Consider the following 18,138-nt stretch of genomic DNA (forward strand, 5'->3'; position numbering starts at 1 on the left):
ATATATATATATATATATATATATATATATAGAAAGGAAGGAAAGCTTCCAAATACGTTCTATGCAGCCAGTGTTAAACTGATACCAAAACCAAGTAAATACGCTACAAAAGAAGAGAATTACAGGCCAATATGTCTAATAAACACACATGCAGAAATCCTCGATATAATACTGGCAAGCCAAATCCAACAATACATTTAAAAAATCATTCACCACAGTCAAGTGAGATTTATTCCTGGAATGCAAGGGTGGTTCAGTTTTCACAGATTAATCAATGTGATACATAAATAAGAGAAAGGATAAAAACTATATGATCATTTCAATAGATGCAGAAATATCATTTGACAAAGCACAACATCCATTCATGATAAAAGACTTCAACAAAGTAGGTTTAGAGGGAACATACCTCAACATAATAAAGGTCATATATTTAAAAACCCACAGCTAACATCATACTCAATGTTTAAAAACTGAGAGCTTTTCCCCTAAGGTCAGGAACAAGACAAGGACATCCATTTCACCACTTTTATTCAACATAGTACTGGCAGTCCTAGCCACAACAGTCAGACAACAAAAAGAAATAAAAGCATCCAAGTTTATAAGGAAGAAGTAAGCTTTCATCATTTGCAGATGACATATTACTATACATAGAAAACCCTCAAGACTCCACAAAAGAACTACTAAAACTGATTAATGAATTCAATAAGGCCACAGGATACAAAATCAATACACAGAAATTTGTTGCCTTTCTACACACTAATAATGAAGCAACAGAAATTAAAACAATCCCATTTACAATTTCACCAAAAATAATAAAATATCTAGGGATAAACATAATTGAGGTGAAAGACCTGTACTCTGAAAACTATAAAACACTGATGGAAAAAACTGAAGATGACACAAATGGAAAGATACTCCATGATCATGGACTGGGAGAACAAATATGGTTAAAATGTCTATACTACCCAAAGCAATCCACAGACTTAATACAATCCCTATCAAAATACTAACAGCATTTTTTATAGAACTAGAACAGGTAACACCAAAATTTGTGTGGAACCACAAAAGACCCTGAAAAGCCAAAGCAATCTTGAAAAAGAAGAACAAAAGTAAAGGTATCACAATTCCAGATTTCAAGATATACTACAAAGCTATAGTAATAAAACAGTATGACTGGCACAAGAATAAAAACACATAAATCAATAGAACAGAATAGAGAACCCTGAAATAAACCCTCAAATATTTGGACAATTAATCTTCAACAAAGGAGGTAAGAATATGCAATGAGAAAAAGGCAGTCTCTTCAACCAATGGTTCTGGGAAAACTGGATAGCTGCATGCAAAAGAATGAAACCGTACCACTTTCTTACACCATACAGAAAAGTAAACTCTAAATGGATTAAGGACTTAAATGTGAAAACTGAAACCATAAAAATTCTAAACTAAGAGAGCATAAAAAGTCTACACTAAGAAAACGTGAGAACCGAAACCATAAAAAGTCTACACTAAGAAAACATAGACTTAAATGTGAGAACTGAAACCATAAAAAGTCTACATTATGAAAGTCTACACCAAGAAAGACATTGGCCATGGCAACATTTTTCTAGATATGTCTCCCGAGGCAAGGGAAACAAAAGCAAAAATAAACTATTAAGACATCAAAATAAAAAGCTTTTGCACAGCAAAGGAAACAATCCACAAAACTAAAAGATAACCTTCTGAATGGGAGAAGGTATTTGCAAGTGGCATATCCAATAAAAGGTTAGTATCCAAAATATATAAAGTATAAAGAACTGATACAACTCAACCCACAAAACAAATATTCAATTAAAAATGGGTAGAAGACATGAACAGACATTTCTCCAACAAAGACATATAGATGGCCAACAGACACATGAAAAGATGCTCAATATCACTCATCATCAGGGAAATGCAAGGCAAAACCACAGTGAGCTATCCCATCATATGTCAGAATGGCTAAAATCAACAATATGAGAAACAACAGGTATTGGCAAGGATGTGGAGAAAGGGGAACCCTTGTGCACTGCTGGTGGGAATGCAAACCAGTGCAGCCACTGTGGAAAACAGTATGGAGATTCAAAAATGAAAACCAGAATTACCATATGCTCCAGTAATTCCACTACTGGGTATTTACCCAAAGAATATGAAAACACTAATTCAAAAAGATCTATAAAGCACCCCTATGTTTATTGAAGCATTATTTTTAATTGGCAAGATATGGAAGCAGCCCAAACATCCATCAATAGATGAATGGATAAAGAAGATATGGGGTGTGTGTGTGTGTGTGTGTGTGTGTGTGTGTGTGTGGCAAATCTTGCCATTTGCAACAACAGGGATGGAGATGGAGAGTATAAGTGAAATAAGTCAGAGAAAGACAAATACTATATGATTTCACTAATATGTTCAACCTAAGAAACAAATGAACAAAGAAAAGAGATTAAAAAAAAGATTCTTAAATATAAAGAACTGATGGTTATAGAATGTAGGGGGGGGATGGGCGATATAAGTAAAGGGGATTAAGATTACACTTATGAGGAGCACTTAGTAATGTATAGAATTGTTGAATTACTATTGTACACATGATACTAATATAACACTGTAGGTTAATTATACTGGACTTAAATACAATTTTTAAAAAGACAACTATGATTAATGTTAAGAGCTCTAATGGGAAAAGTAACCAATATGTAAGAACAGATGGGCAATATAAGCAAAGATCTGGAAGCATTTAAGAAAGAATCAAAATGAAATGCTAAAAACCAAAAACACTAACAAAAATGAAAAATGCCTTTGATGGCCTCATCAGTAGTGGACTGGAAGTGGTCAAGGAAAGAATCAGTGAGCTTGAAGATAGGTAAGACCAACTCCCCAAACTGAAATGCTAAGAGGAACACGGAAGGGGAAAACAAAGAATATCAAAGGTCAGTGGGACAATTTTAAAAGATGTAAAGTACACATAATTGGAATACCAGGAGGAGAGGAAAAAGAACAGGGGCACAGAAAACATAAATATTTGTATTGTTAATGTGTTGTCAAAATATAAACTATACTTTGCTCATGTATCTGCATGCTTGGCAGTTAAAAGGTAAAATTTGGCAACTTTCATTCCATCTATAAACTTTTACCAAAGAAAATGAAAAGATCTTACCTTCTAAGATATCTTGCACACCTTATACTAAAAAATAGTGTGATTTTCTATCCTGTGATATTGAGTCTTTCATAATGAAAGTTTTGGGTCACTTTTTAATTTCCTCAAAACTTGCAGAAACACTTAACGAGATTTTTTAACTTTATAGAATGCAAGAAGATAGCCTCCTTGTACCTGTGCCTACAAGATGTCTATCATGGTTGTCAAATATCAAAACGTTGGTCTGCCAATAAACCACATTTTTGACATGTGGGAGAAGAATGTCCTCCAATTTGGAAGTAGTTTGAATGTGAGAATATAGGAAAGCACTACAGTAAAATAATTTACATTGTTTTCTCTCAAACTGTTTGATGATCTTTATAGAAGTACCAAGGACTGTAGAAAAGGATTCACTACACCTGAGCTATTTGGTATTGTGTGTAGATTGTGACAAAAACTCAAACAGTGGGGGGGGGGGGGAATGACATTTGGGGGGAAAGAAGACTGACTCAAAACTCAAAGGTGTCACCAGGAGGGGCAGCCAAATGAAACCGCCATGAAAACTAATTTATTTGAAATCCACCTTCAGTTTAAGTTCAGATTACCCCTGTGCTTTAAAAACATTTTCCCTGCAGGTGCCTGGGTGGCTCACTCAGTTAGACATTCAAGTCTTGATTTTGGCTCAGGTCATGATCTCATGGCTCATGGAATCAAGCCCCAAGTCAGACTCTGCACTGAGAGCACGGAGCCTGCTTGGGATTCTCTCTCCACCTCTCTCTGCCCCTCCCCTAGTTTCTGCCCCCCCAAAATAAATATTAAATTCAACACCCAAAAAACTAATAATCCAGTGAAGAAATGGGCAAAAGACATGAACACTTTTCCAAAGAAGACATCCAGATGGCTAACAGACACATGAAAAGATGCTCAACATCACTCATCATCAGGGAAATACAAATCAAAACCACAATGAGATACCACCTCACACCTATCAGAATGGCTAAAATTAGTAACTCAGGAATCAACAGATGTTGGTGAGGATGCAGAGAAAGGGGAACACTTTTGCCCTGCTGGTTGGAATGCAAACTGGTGCAGCCACTCTGGAAAACAGTATGGAGGTTCCTCAAAAAATTAAAAATAGAACTACCCTACGACCCAGCAATGCACTACCAGGTATACAAGGAAACAAAAGTTCTGATTCAAAGGGGCACATGCACCCCAATGTTTGTGGCAGCACTATCAACAATAGTTAAATTATGAAAAGAGTCCAAATGTCCATCAACTGATGAATGGATAAAGAAGATGTGGAATATACATACAATAGAATGTTACTCAGCGATCAAAAAGAATGAAATCTTGCCATTTGCAACAACATGGATGGAACTAGAGGGTATTATGCTAAGCAAAGTAAGTCAGAGAAAGATAAGTATATAATTTTACTCGTGGAAATGTAATAAAACAGGTGAACATAGGGGAAGGGAAGGAAAAATAAGATAAAAACAGGGAGGCAAACCATAAGAGACTCAAATACAGAGAATAAAGTGAGGGTTGCTGATGGGGAGGGGAGTGGAGGGATAGACTAAATGGGTGATGGGCATTTGAGGGCACTTGTTGGGATGAGCACTGGGTGTTATATGGAAGTGATGAATGCTAAATTCTACTCCTGAAATCATTATTACACTATATGTTAACTAACTTGAATTTAAATAAAATTTTAAAAAATGTTTAAGTAAAATTAAAAACAAAAAAACAGTACACATTTTCCCCAAGTTTAACTTATGGTGACATCCAGTGTGCTTCAGTGTCTAACAACAATGAACAATCCAGACATGCAGAACCTACATGATGAATTTAAAGATGCAAATGGCCTGAATGCCAAAAAGCTAGTCTACTAGATAATAAGTGGATGGACATTTTTGAAGGGCTGGAAACTAATTCCTTACAAGTTGAAAAACCTGCTGTTGCTAGTAAGTAAAATCGTATTCCATGTTCAAACTCCTCTGTTGACGGGATTATCTAATTTGATGTCATTGCACTGGACTGCCACCAGGGACCAATGTAAAGTGGGCTTGGTAAGAGACCTGCAAGTGAGAGAGAACTTGACTTTGAATGTGTTCAGTGTTACCACTACACAGAAGAAAAGAGGGATGTCCTAAAGGCTGCAGGGAGTTCAGAGAGTATTATCAGAAAAGGAAATACAAAATGCAAAAATACTCTATTTTATCATGGGACATAACCATATCATTGTTAATTTTTATTAAATATAGGAAATATCTATTAGCCTCATTATATTTACCTTCAACTTTTAAAAGTCAATATTTATGTGTCTTAAGAATACACAATAAAATGGCTTATAAAATTTAAATATCCAACAAGGAGTTAAAATCTGTATCAGAAACAAAGATATTAATATATTATTATCACACATACTATTTGCTTAATTTCTTCCATAAATTACTAATTGCCACTGTTAACTGCTCCAATTGTTTTTACTTAATAGTGTTTATATATCAGAAAAGGAAATATAGAATGTTATATTAATTTTAAATACCTATTTTATATTTTACTGTTAAAATCATAATATATGTGATGTATAGCTACCTATTACATACTATACTTTTTTTTTTTGCGGGGGGGGGGGGGTCTGGGATGGCTGTGTCCTAGGTTAGCTGTCTACTATACATGTAGACAAACATCCTTCATAGATGTTTATATAAATGTAAATATATATATTCAATTCTGAATTGTTTGACAATTATTGGATAGGTATTTCTACTGTCTACTATTCTCTTGAAAGAGTTTAAAGGCTTCTAGGGGAAATATGTACAGGTATACTTCATGTCTGGATGAAACAATGGCAGATTAATTGAAAATAAGCTCAGTTAAGCTAGCCATTAAATGTATGAATGAGGTAATTGTCAATAAGTAAAAACAAGTTTTGTTAATCTCTAAAAAAATCTCCATTTATGGGGCCCCTGGGTGGCTCGGTGGGTTAAGCATCTGACTTCGGCTCAGGTCATGATCTCGCAGTCCGTGAATTCCCGCATCGGGCTCTGTGCTGACAACTCAGAGCCTGGAGCCTGCTTCAGATTCTATGTCTCCCTCTCTCTCTGCTCGTCCCCCACTCACGCTCTGTCTCTTTCTGTCTCTCAAAGATGAATAAATGTTAAAAAAAAAAATTTTTGTAAATCTCCATTTAGAAATTTTATGGTATACTCTCTTTTTTAGTGAAAATACCCGCACGAGCTCCTTCTTGGCTTCTAAAAAGATATGTAAGGTAGGAGAACTATACTTGATTTCTTCTACCTGACTACATTACTCCTTTCCCTCTGGCTTCTGTGATTTTGATTTTGAGTTAAAGCAACAGGTAAAAGTAACTTTTTTATAACAATTGCTAATTGAAGTCTCCTTATATTCTCCATAGTATCTGTGACTAGGCCAGTGTTGTACGTAGCAGTGTTTACATGATGCATTTTGAAGCGTTGTGAGATTTCAGTATTCCCAAACTGTCCCCATTGGATGCCTTAAAATCTACAACTAGACATTTATTTGTCTGTATTTATCATTGCATTATCTGAGTTTCTCTTTTTGAAAAGAAACATTTCTGGCATAAGGTAATTATTTAACAGTTTACAATGGATGACTATCAAATGTGTTACTATCTGTAATAGCAGTTGGAGCACTGGCCACCTATTTTTTGATACTCGTACCTAAAACACATATAATACTAGCACCAAAAAACTGGAAAAAGAATAGAAAGTGAATTCAGGGATAACAGATAAACTGTGTAGTTTCGTCTAAGCCAGGAATAATTATATCACCAGTCCCCTTGGCAAGTTAGAAACAGTGACATGAACAACCATCTAAGCAGTGGAAGAGTAAGTATCTGAGGATAGACTGAATATATCCAACAGAGGAAACATGGTCTGCACTTTCTTCCTTCCTCAACTCTTCTAAGAACTTGGTTTCTACTTAGCATAATGGGTTCTGTAGAAACATGTAGACTCTCCTGCCCCAAAAACTTAGAAAATTAGGTAAGATACCATCTTTAGGCATACCTGTACTTGGATCTAGAATTGATCAAACTAAAACAATTTTTAAAAATATATTAGTTATCATATCTATGGAAAGCAATCAAATGATATATCAAAATAGGAGAAAGTAAAGTGTTCGAGTTACAAGATGTGAATTCTAGACCTGCCCCTCCCTCTTATTAGCTGCATGATCTTAATATTCCCTCTCTGATGTAAGATAGGGATAACATTGGCCATCCTGCCTGTATCATAGGACTGGTAAGATCTCCAAGTAAGGTAATAGCTGTAAGAATCCTTTACATACTCTGACGTGTAATATACATTACATTACTCTTGATTAGATAGCTCGTGGTTGACATTGAAATCTGAGTACCCAATTTCTTTCAGCTCCCAAAATAAGATTCACAGGCTCAGCAAAGACCAACAAAGACAATTGGTAGAAACTGGTGAGAAGTCAATCCAGGAAATAATTCAGCCCAAGAGCACTGATTTGTATGGAAACTGTTTCAAAGTGACATCCTTCAAGTGTCCTATGAGCACACAAATTCCCAGTTGGACTGAGAAGACAAGGATCCCAAGAGGAGGTGTTTTGGGTTTTTTCTTATTGTTTCAGATTTTAATAAATACAAAGGTTGTTTTCACTGTATCATTAATAAATCCTATGAAGTTTGGATTATGAGAACTGCTTTTATAAACAGGACTAATAGCCATTTTATTCTTGATTCTGAAAAATATTTGCTTAATTTCTGTATGAGTCTATTACAGAAAAAAATTATTTCAGTTTAATATAGCTTTGAAAAAAACCCTAATTGCCTTATTCCCAATACCCCCTTGTTATTGGTGTCCTTTCCATACTATAGAATAAAAAAGTAATGAACTGATACACATGACATGAATGAATCTCAGAATCATTGTGTTAAGTACAAGAAGACAGATACAGAAAAGTAAATGCTATATGAAATCTCATGTATATGAAATGCAAAGTAACTCACAGAGACAAAAAAAAAAAACAGATAAGGGTTTCCTGGAGGAAGAAGGGATAGAGAAGGAGATGAAGGCAAGAATGGACTGGAAAGGAACACAAGGAATCTTTTAGGGTTATTTTCTAGGTCTTGATTGTGGTGATGGGTTTCACAGTTGTTTACAACTGTTGAACTACCAGGGTTTTAGTTTCCAGGGCAACAAGCTGGGTAGAGTTATCCTCTGCTGAGACGGCAAAGACTGAGGGCAGAGCAGCAATTCAGTTTAGACTTGGTTTTGAAATGCCTTTCAGACACTGAAATACAGGTACTAACTAAGCAGTTGGATAGGAGTCGAGTTCAGGGAAGAGGTCTGGGCTAGATGTACATTTGGGAATTTTCAGATAAAGATAGTACTTTAGGGTGTGAACCTAGACAAGACTTCTAAATGAGTACAGATAATAGAAGAAGGTTAAGGAGGAAATCCTTAAGAATTCCAGTACTGATGGATCAGAAAAAGAAAAGAACCAACAAAAGAAGCATAAGGAGCACCTTGTGGGCTAGGAGGAAAACCAAGAGGATGTGTTGTCCCGGAAGCTAAGTAAGAAAGTGTATCAAAGAGGAGGCAATAATCAACTGAGTCTGATGCTTCTGATAAATGAAGTGGATTTACTTTTGGGTTTTACAACATGGAAGTATTATTCAGGATCTTGATCAGAGAAATTTCAGTAGAATGACAGAAGCACAAATCTAATTAAAGTATATTTTAAAATAGGAGAGAGAGTGGAGACAGGTAGTCTTCATGGAATTTTGTTGAAAAAGGGAGATTTTTTTTTCAGTGCCCCCCCCTCCATAGGTACTAAAAATTATGTTTTTCAGCCTCATTCAGCCTTTCCTGAGCTGAGCCGAGAGTCTCATCACTTACTGATTACATTATCTTACAGGCATATGTCCTCATAAATCTTGATGACATACGAATAAAAACTCTACAATTTTTTTTTACTGAAGTCATTTCAGAGGGACTTGTCTTTAATTCTTTTCTGTTGCCCCTTTCTTTACAATATATACATTTAGAGCTGTACATTTTCCTCTAAATTCCTAGCTTCATTATCTGTTTATTACAGAAGGAATTCTGTCCTTTCCCCTTACTGAACTTACCAAGTGGGAAATGAGATGAATTCTGTCAGAGAATAGTGAGAGATCTAGGCAGACTTCAGTTCTGGAAGAGTTCATATTTACTGATGAGCTATGGTACAAATACAGAGATTCAGCTGACTGAGAAGAGTAGGGGAGGAGTAAATTCATAATAAATCCTGGCAGACAGGTTTATATCCAAATTATTTCTTCGAATTTGGTAAACAAACACAGTATCCAGTCTTCTATTTAGCTGGACCACCAACACCCAGAAGTGAGTCCTGGTATTCCAGGCATCATTTCCGTTTCCTCAGAACATGATTTCCCTGCACAGATTCATATTATTAGCTGCCTATAAACATTTCATCTAGTGCCATTGATGGACTCTAAATACTGGTCAATCCTAACAGCAAAAGGAAATCCAGTTATTGAAGATGAGTGATGGATTTAAGAGCGTTTCTTATACTATTCTCTCTTTTGGGGGATATTGAAATTTTTAAAAATGAAGTCCAAATGTTTCTCTCCCAGGTATCAGTGGTGCCCTAGAACTCGTACCCATCAATTTCCTCAGGGACATAATTCTAATGACTACCCTCTTTCTCACTTTCTCAAAATATAGCAGCATTCACTTTAAAATTTTTTTTTAAATGTTTATTTTTGAGAGAGAGCGCAAGCAGGGGAGGGGCAGAGAGAGGGAAACAGAGGATCTGAAGCAGGCTCTGTCCTGCTCTGAACAGTGAGATCGTGATCTGAGCTGAAGTCGGACACTTAACCAACTGAGCCACCCAGGTGCCCTGCAACATTCACTTTTAATAATGGACGCTTCCATTTTTAAAAAGCCAAATTGTCGGGGCGCCTGGGTGGCGCAGTCGGTTAGGCGTCCGACTTCAGCCAGGTCACGATCTCGTGGTCCAGGAGTTCGAGCCCCGCGTCAGGCTCTGGGCTGATGGCTCAGAGCCTGGAGCCTGTTTCCGATTCTGTGCCTCCCTCTCTCTCTGCCCCTCCCCCGTTCATGCTCTGTCTCTCTCTGTCCCAAAAATAAATAAAGGTTGAAAAAAAAATTTAAAAAGCCAAATTGTGAAAAATTCAAACATAAACAAAAATAGAATACAATAATGAATCCACCAGTGCCCATGACCCACCCTTAGTAGTTATCGGCATCCTGCTATTCTTTCATCTATATTCCCACTACTTTTTTTGTGTGTGCTATTTAGACCATTTAAAGTATCTAAAGCATTTGGAGCAAGTTCAGCAAATCATGTCATTTTGCCCATACATAGTTCAATGTAGGTCTCTAACTAGATAAACGTTTTATTTTTTAACAAAGCATAACCTATTTCTTGCTTTTATTCTAAGTGTATTCTCCTTTTTCTTCTGTGGTCTACATACCACCTTAAGCATCCTAAGTAATCCTGCCACATCCTTTAAAATGTCTACTAGTCTTCTTCAGGCTTTATGCATGGTTTCCTTTTATACCTTATCTCTCTTCCTGAGTACACTGAATTTTTAAGAATTGTGTTGAAATGTACATGAAATAAAATTTATCATCTTAACCATTATGAAGTGTAAAGTTCAGTTTTGCTAAGTATATTCACATGGTTGTGCACACAATCTCCAAAATTGTTTTCATCTTGCAAAACTGAAACTCTATACCCATTAAGCAACTCCCCATTTCTCCCTCCTCTCAGCTCCTGGCAAGTATCTACTTTGAGTCTTTTTGACTCTGACTATTCTAGGTACCTTATATTAAGTGTAATCAAGTATTTGGAAGACAAATACTTAGCATTTGTTTCACTTAGCATAATGTTCTCAAGTTACATCCATGTTATACCAGGTGTCAGAATTTCCTTCCTTGTTAAGGCTGAACATTGTAGGTACATAGCATATGTTATTTATCCATTCATCCATCAGTGGGCACTTGGATTGCTTCCACCTTTTAGGCTACTGTGAATAATACTCCTTCTATGAACATGGTTATACAAATAACTCTTTGAAACCTGCTTTCAACTCTTTGGGGCATATACCCTGGTGTAGAATTGCTGGATCATATAGTAATTCTATTTTCAATTTTTGAGGAACCACCATACTGGTTTTCATAGTGACTGCATTTTACATTCCCACCAATAGTGCTCCAGGGTTCTAATTTCTTCACATCCTTACCAACACTTACTTTCTGGGTTTTCTTTGGTGGTAGTCTAAGTAATTGAGAGGGGAGATAAACACTTTTTTAAAACATTATACTAATTATCATAATTAAAATAAACAATTCCTTCATATCATGTAATAAAGAAGGGATTTCTAACATACTCTTCCCATGGTTTTTCCCATATCTCCATCCTTCTGTTTCCCAAGGTGAGAAGCTTTGGAGTCACCACTGGTTCCTCTCTTCTCTCATCCCACATTAATTCATTAGGAAAATCTCAAAATACAGTAAAACCTTGGTATTGGAGCATAATTCGTTTTGGAAACATGGTTGTAATCCAAAGCACTCATTTCTCAAAGCAAATTTCAAGAACCATTGGCTCAGTTGTGATCATATGACATTCGGCATCACCTACCACTCGTATTGCAAGATACCGCTCGTTTATCAAGTTAAAATTTTATTAGAAATGTTCGCTCGTCTTGCGGAACACTCCCAGAACAAGTTCCTCGCAATCCAAGGTTTTACTGTATAGGATTATATAACAGCAGGATCCTGTTAAAACAAATCTTAGATCGTGACACTCCTCAAAATCTTTCAGTGCTTCCCCATTTCATACTTAGTAAAATCAAAGTCTTTACAACGGCCTGTGAGGCCTCATGTGAACAGAGTCCAAATTACCTACCTGAGCTGCTATCTTCTTTCTTGATTCAATCTGCTGTAGCCACTTGTGCCATCTTGGTGATCCTTCAATGCACAACCATGCACCTAGCTCAGGACCTTCACACTTACTCTTCCTCTTGCCCAGAATGCTCTTCCCTCTGGTATCTGCCTGACTCACTCCCTGACTCCTTTGACATGTCAGCTTCACAGGGAGGCCTTCCCTGAACGCCTTAAAAAAAAAAAATAAAAATCTCTCCCCTAAGAATTCTTTATTCCCCTCCCCAGCTTTATTTTACCTCATAAATTTTATCCCGACATATATTTTACTTTTGATTTGCTTATTTTCTGACCCTGTAATTAAAGTATGAGCTCCAAATGGATAAGAATCTTTAGGTAGATCTTGGCACATAATGTTCACTAAGTAATTGTTGAGTCAATTCAGTTCATGTATTTATACATATTTTTGTGGTTGCTCCACAGATCTGCATCACAACTTGAAAAGAAAAATGAAAGAATGTACTTCTTTCCAAAGCAAGAAGACTGGCATAAATTGGACAGATGATGAGAAAAGAATCTACAGGGATAAAAGAATAGCTCAAACTCAAGAAATACTGCAGTATTTGCTCCCTATCATGGAAAGCACTAAAATTGTGCAAAACCCCCAGATAAAACAGATACTCAATCCAAGAACCAACTTCCAAATTCAACATCAGTAAGTCAATACAATTTTGTCATTCTCAGCTATTTAATACATTTTTGGTAAAGAAGGAATGCTTATTAATTCATTAAGAATTGTTAAGAAACAAACATACCCTCTTAAAAATGGCAGCTATGGGGCGCCTGGGTGGCGCAGTCGGTTAAGCGTCCGACTTCAGCCAGGTCACGATCTCGCGCTCCGTGAGTTCGAGCCCTGCGTCAGGCTCTGGGCTGATGGCTCTGAGCCTGGAGCCTGTTTCCGATTCTGTGTCTCCCTCTCTCTCTGCCCCTCCCCCATTCATGCTCTGTCTCTCTCTGTCCCAAAAAATAAACGTTGAAAAAAAAAAATTAAAAAAAAAAAAATGGCAGCTATATCACATTTGACAAAGGAACAAAAGCCCAAAGCCATCAAAAAGCATTGGCTATGTGAAGGGAGTAGGTTATCGGGCCTTATTTGATTGTCTATTTGCATGACATTACTCATTAGTTTGAATCTATGAGTAAAGTATGCATGAATAAAGTGTGACCATAGCCTGACTTCAGATTTCTCCAATGTGTTTAAGCCCTATAATCCTAGGGAGCAACCAGAATTAGAAAAAATTAACTGGAGTTACTTCAGTTTATGGATATTCAGAAGAAAGCACAAAGGATAAGACCAGATTAGGGCGCCTGGCTGAAGTACTTTCTATGTGCCACACACGATTCTATGTTTATATACACACATGCACATATTTTACATTCTACACATAAGGAAATTGGGCTACAACGAGGTTAAGTAATTTGTCCAAGGTCACACAGCCAACAGGTAACAGAACTGCTACGCCAGTTAGACATTCTGCTTTCAGAGTCCATCATCACTGTGCTTTGATACTTCTCTTTAAAATATAAATGATAGGGCACCTGGGTGGCTCAGTCGGTTGGGCGTCTGACTGCTCGCAGTTCGTGAGTTCAAGCCCCGCGTTGGGCTCTGTGCTGACAGTTCGGAGCCTGGAGCCTGCTTCAGATTCTGTCTCCCTCTCTTTGCCCCTCCTCCACTCGTGCTCTCTGTCTCTCAAAAATAAATAAAAAACATTTTTTAAAAGTTTTTAAAATACAAATGAAAAACAGAAGATCAATATACTTAATATTCACAGATCACCTATACATCAGTGACAAAATGTGAGTATTTCGATAGGAAAATGAGCAAAGCCTAAGAACCATAAATTCACATAAGAAAAAAAAATGGCCAACAAACATTTACAGTGTTTAATTTCACTTAAAGGAGTGCAAATTAAAACAATCATGAAATACTGTTCATTTTTGCCTCCAAGTGGAAGAATTCACTTACTGGTGATTGGAATATGAACTGATACAGAGGCTTGGGAAGGCAGTCCAACAATATAAATGAAAAATCCTCAATGTCATACATTCATTTTGACTAAAAAATTCCACTTTTAGAAATTAAACCTAATTTCTAAAAGGAAAAAAAAAACCTAGGTAAGAGCTTTCTGAATGTTCAACAATAGAAGATTGCTGAAATAAATTATAGTATATCCATAAAATGAAATGTTATGTGACTATTAAATATTATAAGTACATATTAATTAACAGGGGATAATGTTCATGATGCACAAGTGAAGAAGAGCTACAGAACAGCTTTGGTATGGTTACATTTGTACACTACCCAAATACATTTAATGTGTGCATATTATACACACTCAAACACAAGGATACCTAGAAAAAATCTCTGGTAGCACATAGTCCCAACAATAATTATCTCTGGATAAAATATTGGCAGAGGATGATACTACTCTTTATGCTTTTTTTTCTTAAATTTTGATTAATGCCTATTTCTTTATTATATAATCAGCAAAGTCAAAAAATTATAAAAAATAGGCAACTGGTAACAGTTTTTAGTCAGATGGGATAGCTATCACTGAAGGCAGTGCCTAACAGAAATTCTATCTAATGGATCAGTTAATATGCAAGAAACAGATAGCCTAGGCCTAAGCAAACAAGGGATCCATCACATATAATATCAGCAGACTCAAAAATCAGGAAACTAATAACAAAATACAATGGACCTAGGCAAAGGTGACAACTAAGACATAGCTTAATTTTTTTTTTAATATATGAAATTTATTGTCAAATTGGTTTCCATACAACACCCAGTGCTCATCCCAAAAGGTGCCCTCCTCAATACCCATCACCCACCCTCTCCTCCCTCCCACCCCCCATCAACCCTCAGTTTGTTCTCAGTTTTTAACAGTCTCTTATGCTTTGGCTCTCTCCCATTCTAACCTCTTTTTTTTTTTTTCCTTCCCCTCCCCCATGGGTTCCTGTTAAGTTTCTCAGGATCCACATAAGAGTGAAACCATATGGTATCTGTCTTTCTCTGTATGGCTTATTTCACTTAGCATCACACTCTCCAGTTCCATCCACATTGCTACAAAGGGCCATATTTCATTCTTTCTCATTGCCACGTAGTATTCCATTGTGTATATAAACCACAATTTCTTTACCCATTCATCAGTTGATGGACATTTAGGCTCTTTCCATAATTTGGCTATTGTTGAGAGTGCTGCTATAAACATTGGGGTACAAGTGGCCCTATGCATCAGTACTCCTGTATCCCTTGGATAAATTCCTAGCAGTGCTATTGCTGGGTCATAGGGTAGGTCTATTTTTAATTTTCTGAGGAACCTCCACACTGTTTTCCAGAGCGGCTGCACCAATTTGCATTCCCACCAACAGTGCAAGAGGGTTCCCGTTTCTCCACATCCTCTCCAGCATCTATAGTCTCCTGATTTGTTCATTTTGGCCACTCTGACTGGCGTGAGGTGATATCTGAGGTTTTGATTTGTATTTCCCTGATAAGGAGCGACGCTGAACATCTTTTCATGTGCCTGTTGGCCATCCGGATGTCTTCTTGAGAGAAGTGTCTATTCATGTTTTCGGCCCATTTCTTCACTGGGTCATTTGTTTTTCGGGTGTGGAGTTTGGTGAGCTCTTTATAGATTTTGGATACTAGCCCTTTGTCCGATATGTCACTTGCAAATATCTTTTCCCATTCCGTTGGTTGCCTTTTAGTTTTGTTGGTTGTTTCCTTTGCAGTGCAGAAGCTTTTTATCTTCATAAGGTCCCAGTAATTCACTTTTGCTTTTAATTCCCTTGCCTTTGGGGATGTGTCGAGTAAGAGATTGCTACAGCTGAGGTCAGAGAGGTCTTTTCCTGCTTTCTCCTCTAAGGTTTTGATGGTTTCCTGTCTCACATTCAGGTCCTTTATCCATTTTGAGTTTATTTTTGTGAATGGTGTGAGAAAGTGGTCTAGTTTCAACCTTCTGCATGTTGCTGTCCAGTTCTCCCAGCACCATAAATTAAAGAGACTGTCTTTTTTCCATTGGAAGTTCTTTTCTGCTTTGTCAAAGATTAGTTGGCCATACGTTTGTGGGTCTAGTTCTGGGGTTTCTATTCTATTCCATTGGTCTATGTGTCTGTTTTTGTGCCATAGCTTGATTTTTTAATCATTATTTTCATGAGAGATTTCTTACATCCTTCAAACCCAGAAATTTACTTAGTGTGGATTACCCTGAATCTAGAAGAGTAGATATATAGTAGGTTATATTAATTAAGAACTCTTTGGTTGCAAATAACAGAAATCAGTTTAAGCTAGATTAATCAAAAAGCATAAGGTAGGGTAAGAGGGAAGAGTTCTGAGAAAATCCAAGACTATTTATGGAAATAAAGAGGAGAGAGGATTCAGCCAGGTCTCAGAAAAGGACTGACACTGGGGAATGGAAAGCTACCAGGGCTCTTTATCCATCGTCAGTCTCTGCTTTTCTTGCTCTACAAAAGTGTTTTCATACCTCTTACCCTCACAAATTTGCATCCTATAACACTTTAACTCACAAGACACGCTTTCATTGCCAATTCTAAATTATAGGGAAAGGCAATGTGGTTGGCAGCCATACCAGTAGGTTACAGATCAGACAGTTACAAATATGGCTGATGGAAGGCCTAGCTCTGTGGATCAAGAGGCAGTCCCCAGAGAAGGGCAAATTGTGCCTGGGGCAGACACTTCCCAAAAGTTTCTAATGTAGGTATACATGGATATAAGAAAGAGTACGAAAGTAGCAAGCAAGACCATTCTTAACAGATGGATTCACTGTATATTTAAATTATTTTTATAATTGGGGCGGCTGGGTGGCTCAGTCGGTTAAGCGACCAACTTCAGCCCAGGTCATGATCTCACAGTCTGTGAGTTTGAGCCCCACATCGGGTTCTGTGCTGACAGCGCAGAGCCTGGAGCCTGCTTCAGATTCTGTCTCCGTCTCTCTCTCTCTACCCCTCCCCTGCTCACGCTCTGTTTCTCTCTCTCTCAAAAATAAATATTAAAAACTTGTCTTAAAAACTATTCTTAAATGTCTTAAAAAACTATTCTTATAATAATTAAATATTTTTTGTTCTTTGAACTTTTTTATGGCTGCCTTTCTCTTTTATATATACTTGGCCTGACTGGCTCAGCACACATACCCAGAGCAAGTGATTACTGAGTAAAGTGAGAATAAACAAAAAATGAGAAAATCACACCTTTGTTAAACCACTTTACACCTCAACCCAGGTTTAGACTAGAGAGAGACTACTTAATGTATTTTATGGCAGAATTATCATATTAAAGAATGTAACATCTGAACATAGGGCTTGAACTTAAGTGGTCTGTTCTGTTCTTAACCAAAATGAATAGAGTCTAGTATATTAGCAAGACGATTTACGTCTCTTAACTTTACCTCCAGTCCAACACTGGTCAGAAGTCAGACATTGAGGAATAAATCTCATGTTTGACATTCCATCTAGTAAAGATACAAATTCTTGTGAAGGATTATATAGATCAAAATGTGATTGGAGAGAGTTTTCACTTCCGGGAAGATGAAATAGATGCAGCTTCCCTCTTTGGGATTCATACTGATCTTTTTCCTGACTATAGAAAAAAGCCAAGACCTATAGCAGTATACCAAGCACGTTCTAATAGGATAAACAAGTCAATTTTTAGAGAAAAGTGGAATTTTAGAGAACATTTATTGTAACTAGATGTATAGGTAAGGCCCGGAGGCCCAGAGTGGCCATTATATCAGGAAGCCTGGGTCAGGGCAGGCATCTCAATAAACATATCCTCTGGGCATTCAGAAGTACAGGAATGGAGTACTTCTGAAAAATCGTGACCAGAAATGAAGACATAGATCATTCTCATAGAAATAATGGTGAAAGTTTTAAGGGAAGAGGAACTCACCAAAGAATTTAAAAATATGACTTAAGCTATCACAAATACCTAAGGACTACAAACACCTAAGGTACGTGTGGACAAAAACTCATGTATTTTATTTCTTTCCT

At 36.9% G+C, this 18,138-nt stretch overlaps 1 protein-coding gene and 1 long non-coding RNA gene across 9 annotated transcripts in view; one reads left to right on the forward strand and one right to left on the reverse strand.

Annotated features, from left to right (window-relative positions):
- LOC125151218 (uncharacterized) overlaps nucleotides 1-12,535 on the reverse strand; it is a 29,002-nt gene extending 16,467 nt beyond the window's left edge. Inside the window, exons 1-2 of the long non-coding RNA XR_007146689.1 lie at nucleotides 12,098-12,535; nucleotides 9,297-9,384 (exon numbers count right to left, since the gene is read on the reverse strand). This is a non-coding gene — a long non-coding RNA (uncharacterized LOC125151218). The remainder of the gene's footprint in view (nucleotides 1-9,296; nucleotides 9,385-12,097) is intronic.
- Nucleotides 1-18,138, forward strand: part of AGBL3 (AGBL carboxypeptidase 3) — a 72,276-nt gene that overhangs the window by 53,137 nt on the left and 1,001 nt on the right. For 6 of the 8 annotated variants that reach the window (XM_047831585.1, XM_047831576.1, XM_047831601.1 and 3 more), the window contains 3 exons: nucleotides 6,374-6,422; nucleotides 7,567-7,763; nucleotides 12,556-12,787. In XM_047831585.1, the coding sequence (XP_047687541.1) occupies nucleotides 6,374-6,422; nucleotides 7,567-7,763; nucleotides 12,556-12,787 (478 nt within the window). Of the gene's footprint in view, nucleotides 1-3,317; nucleotides 3,630-6,373; nucleotides 6,423-7,566; nucleotides 7,764-12,555; nucleotides 12,788-18,138 lie in introns of those variants that run through there. The other 2 variants (XM_047831625.1, XM_047831635.1) reach the window with 2 other exon arrangements.

Source organism: Prionailurus viverrinus, chromosome A2 (genome assembly GCF_022837055.1).
Source record: "Prionailurus viverrinus isolate Anna chromosome A2, UM_Priviv_1.0, whole genome shotgun sequence".
In the NCBI taxonomy this organism is placed as follows: Eukaryota; Metazoa; Chordata; class Mammalia; order Carnivora; family Felidae; genus Prionailurus; species Prionailurus viverrinus.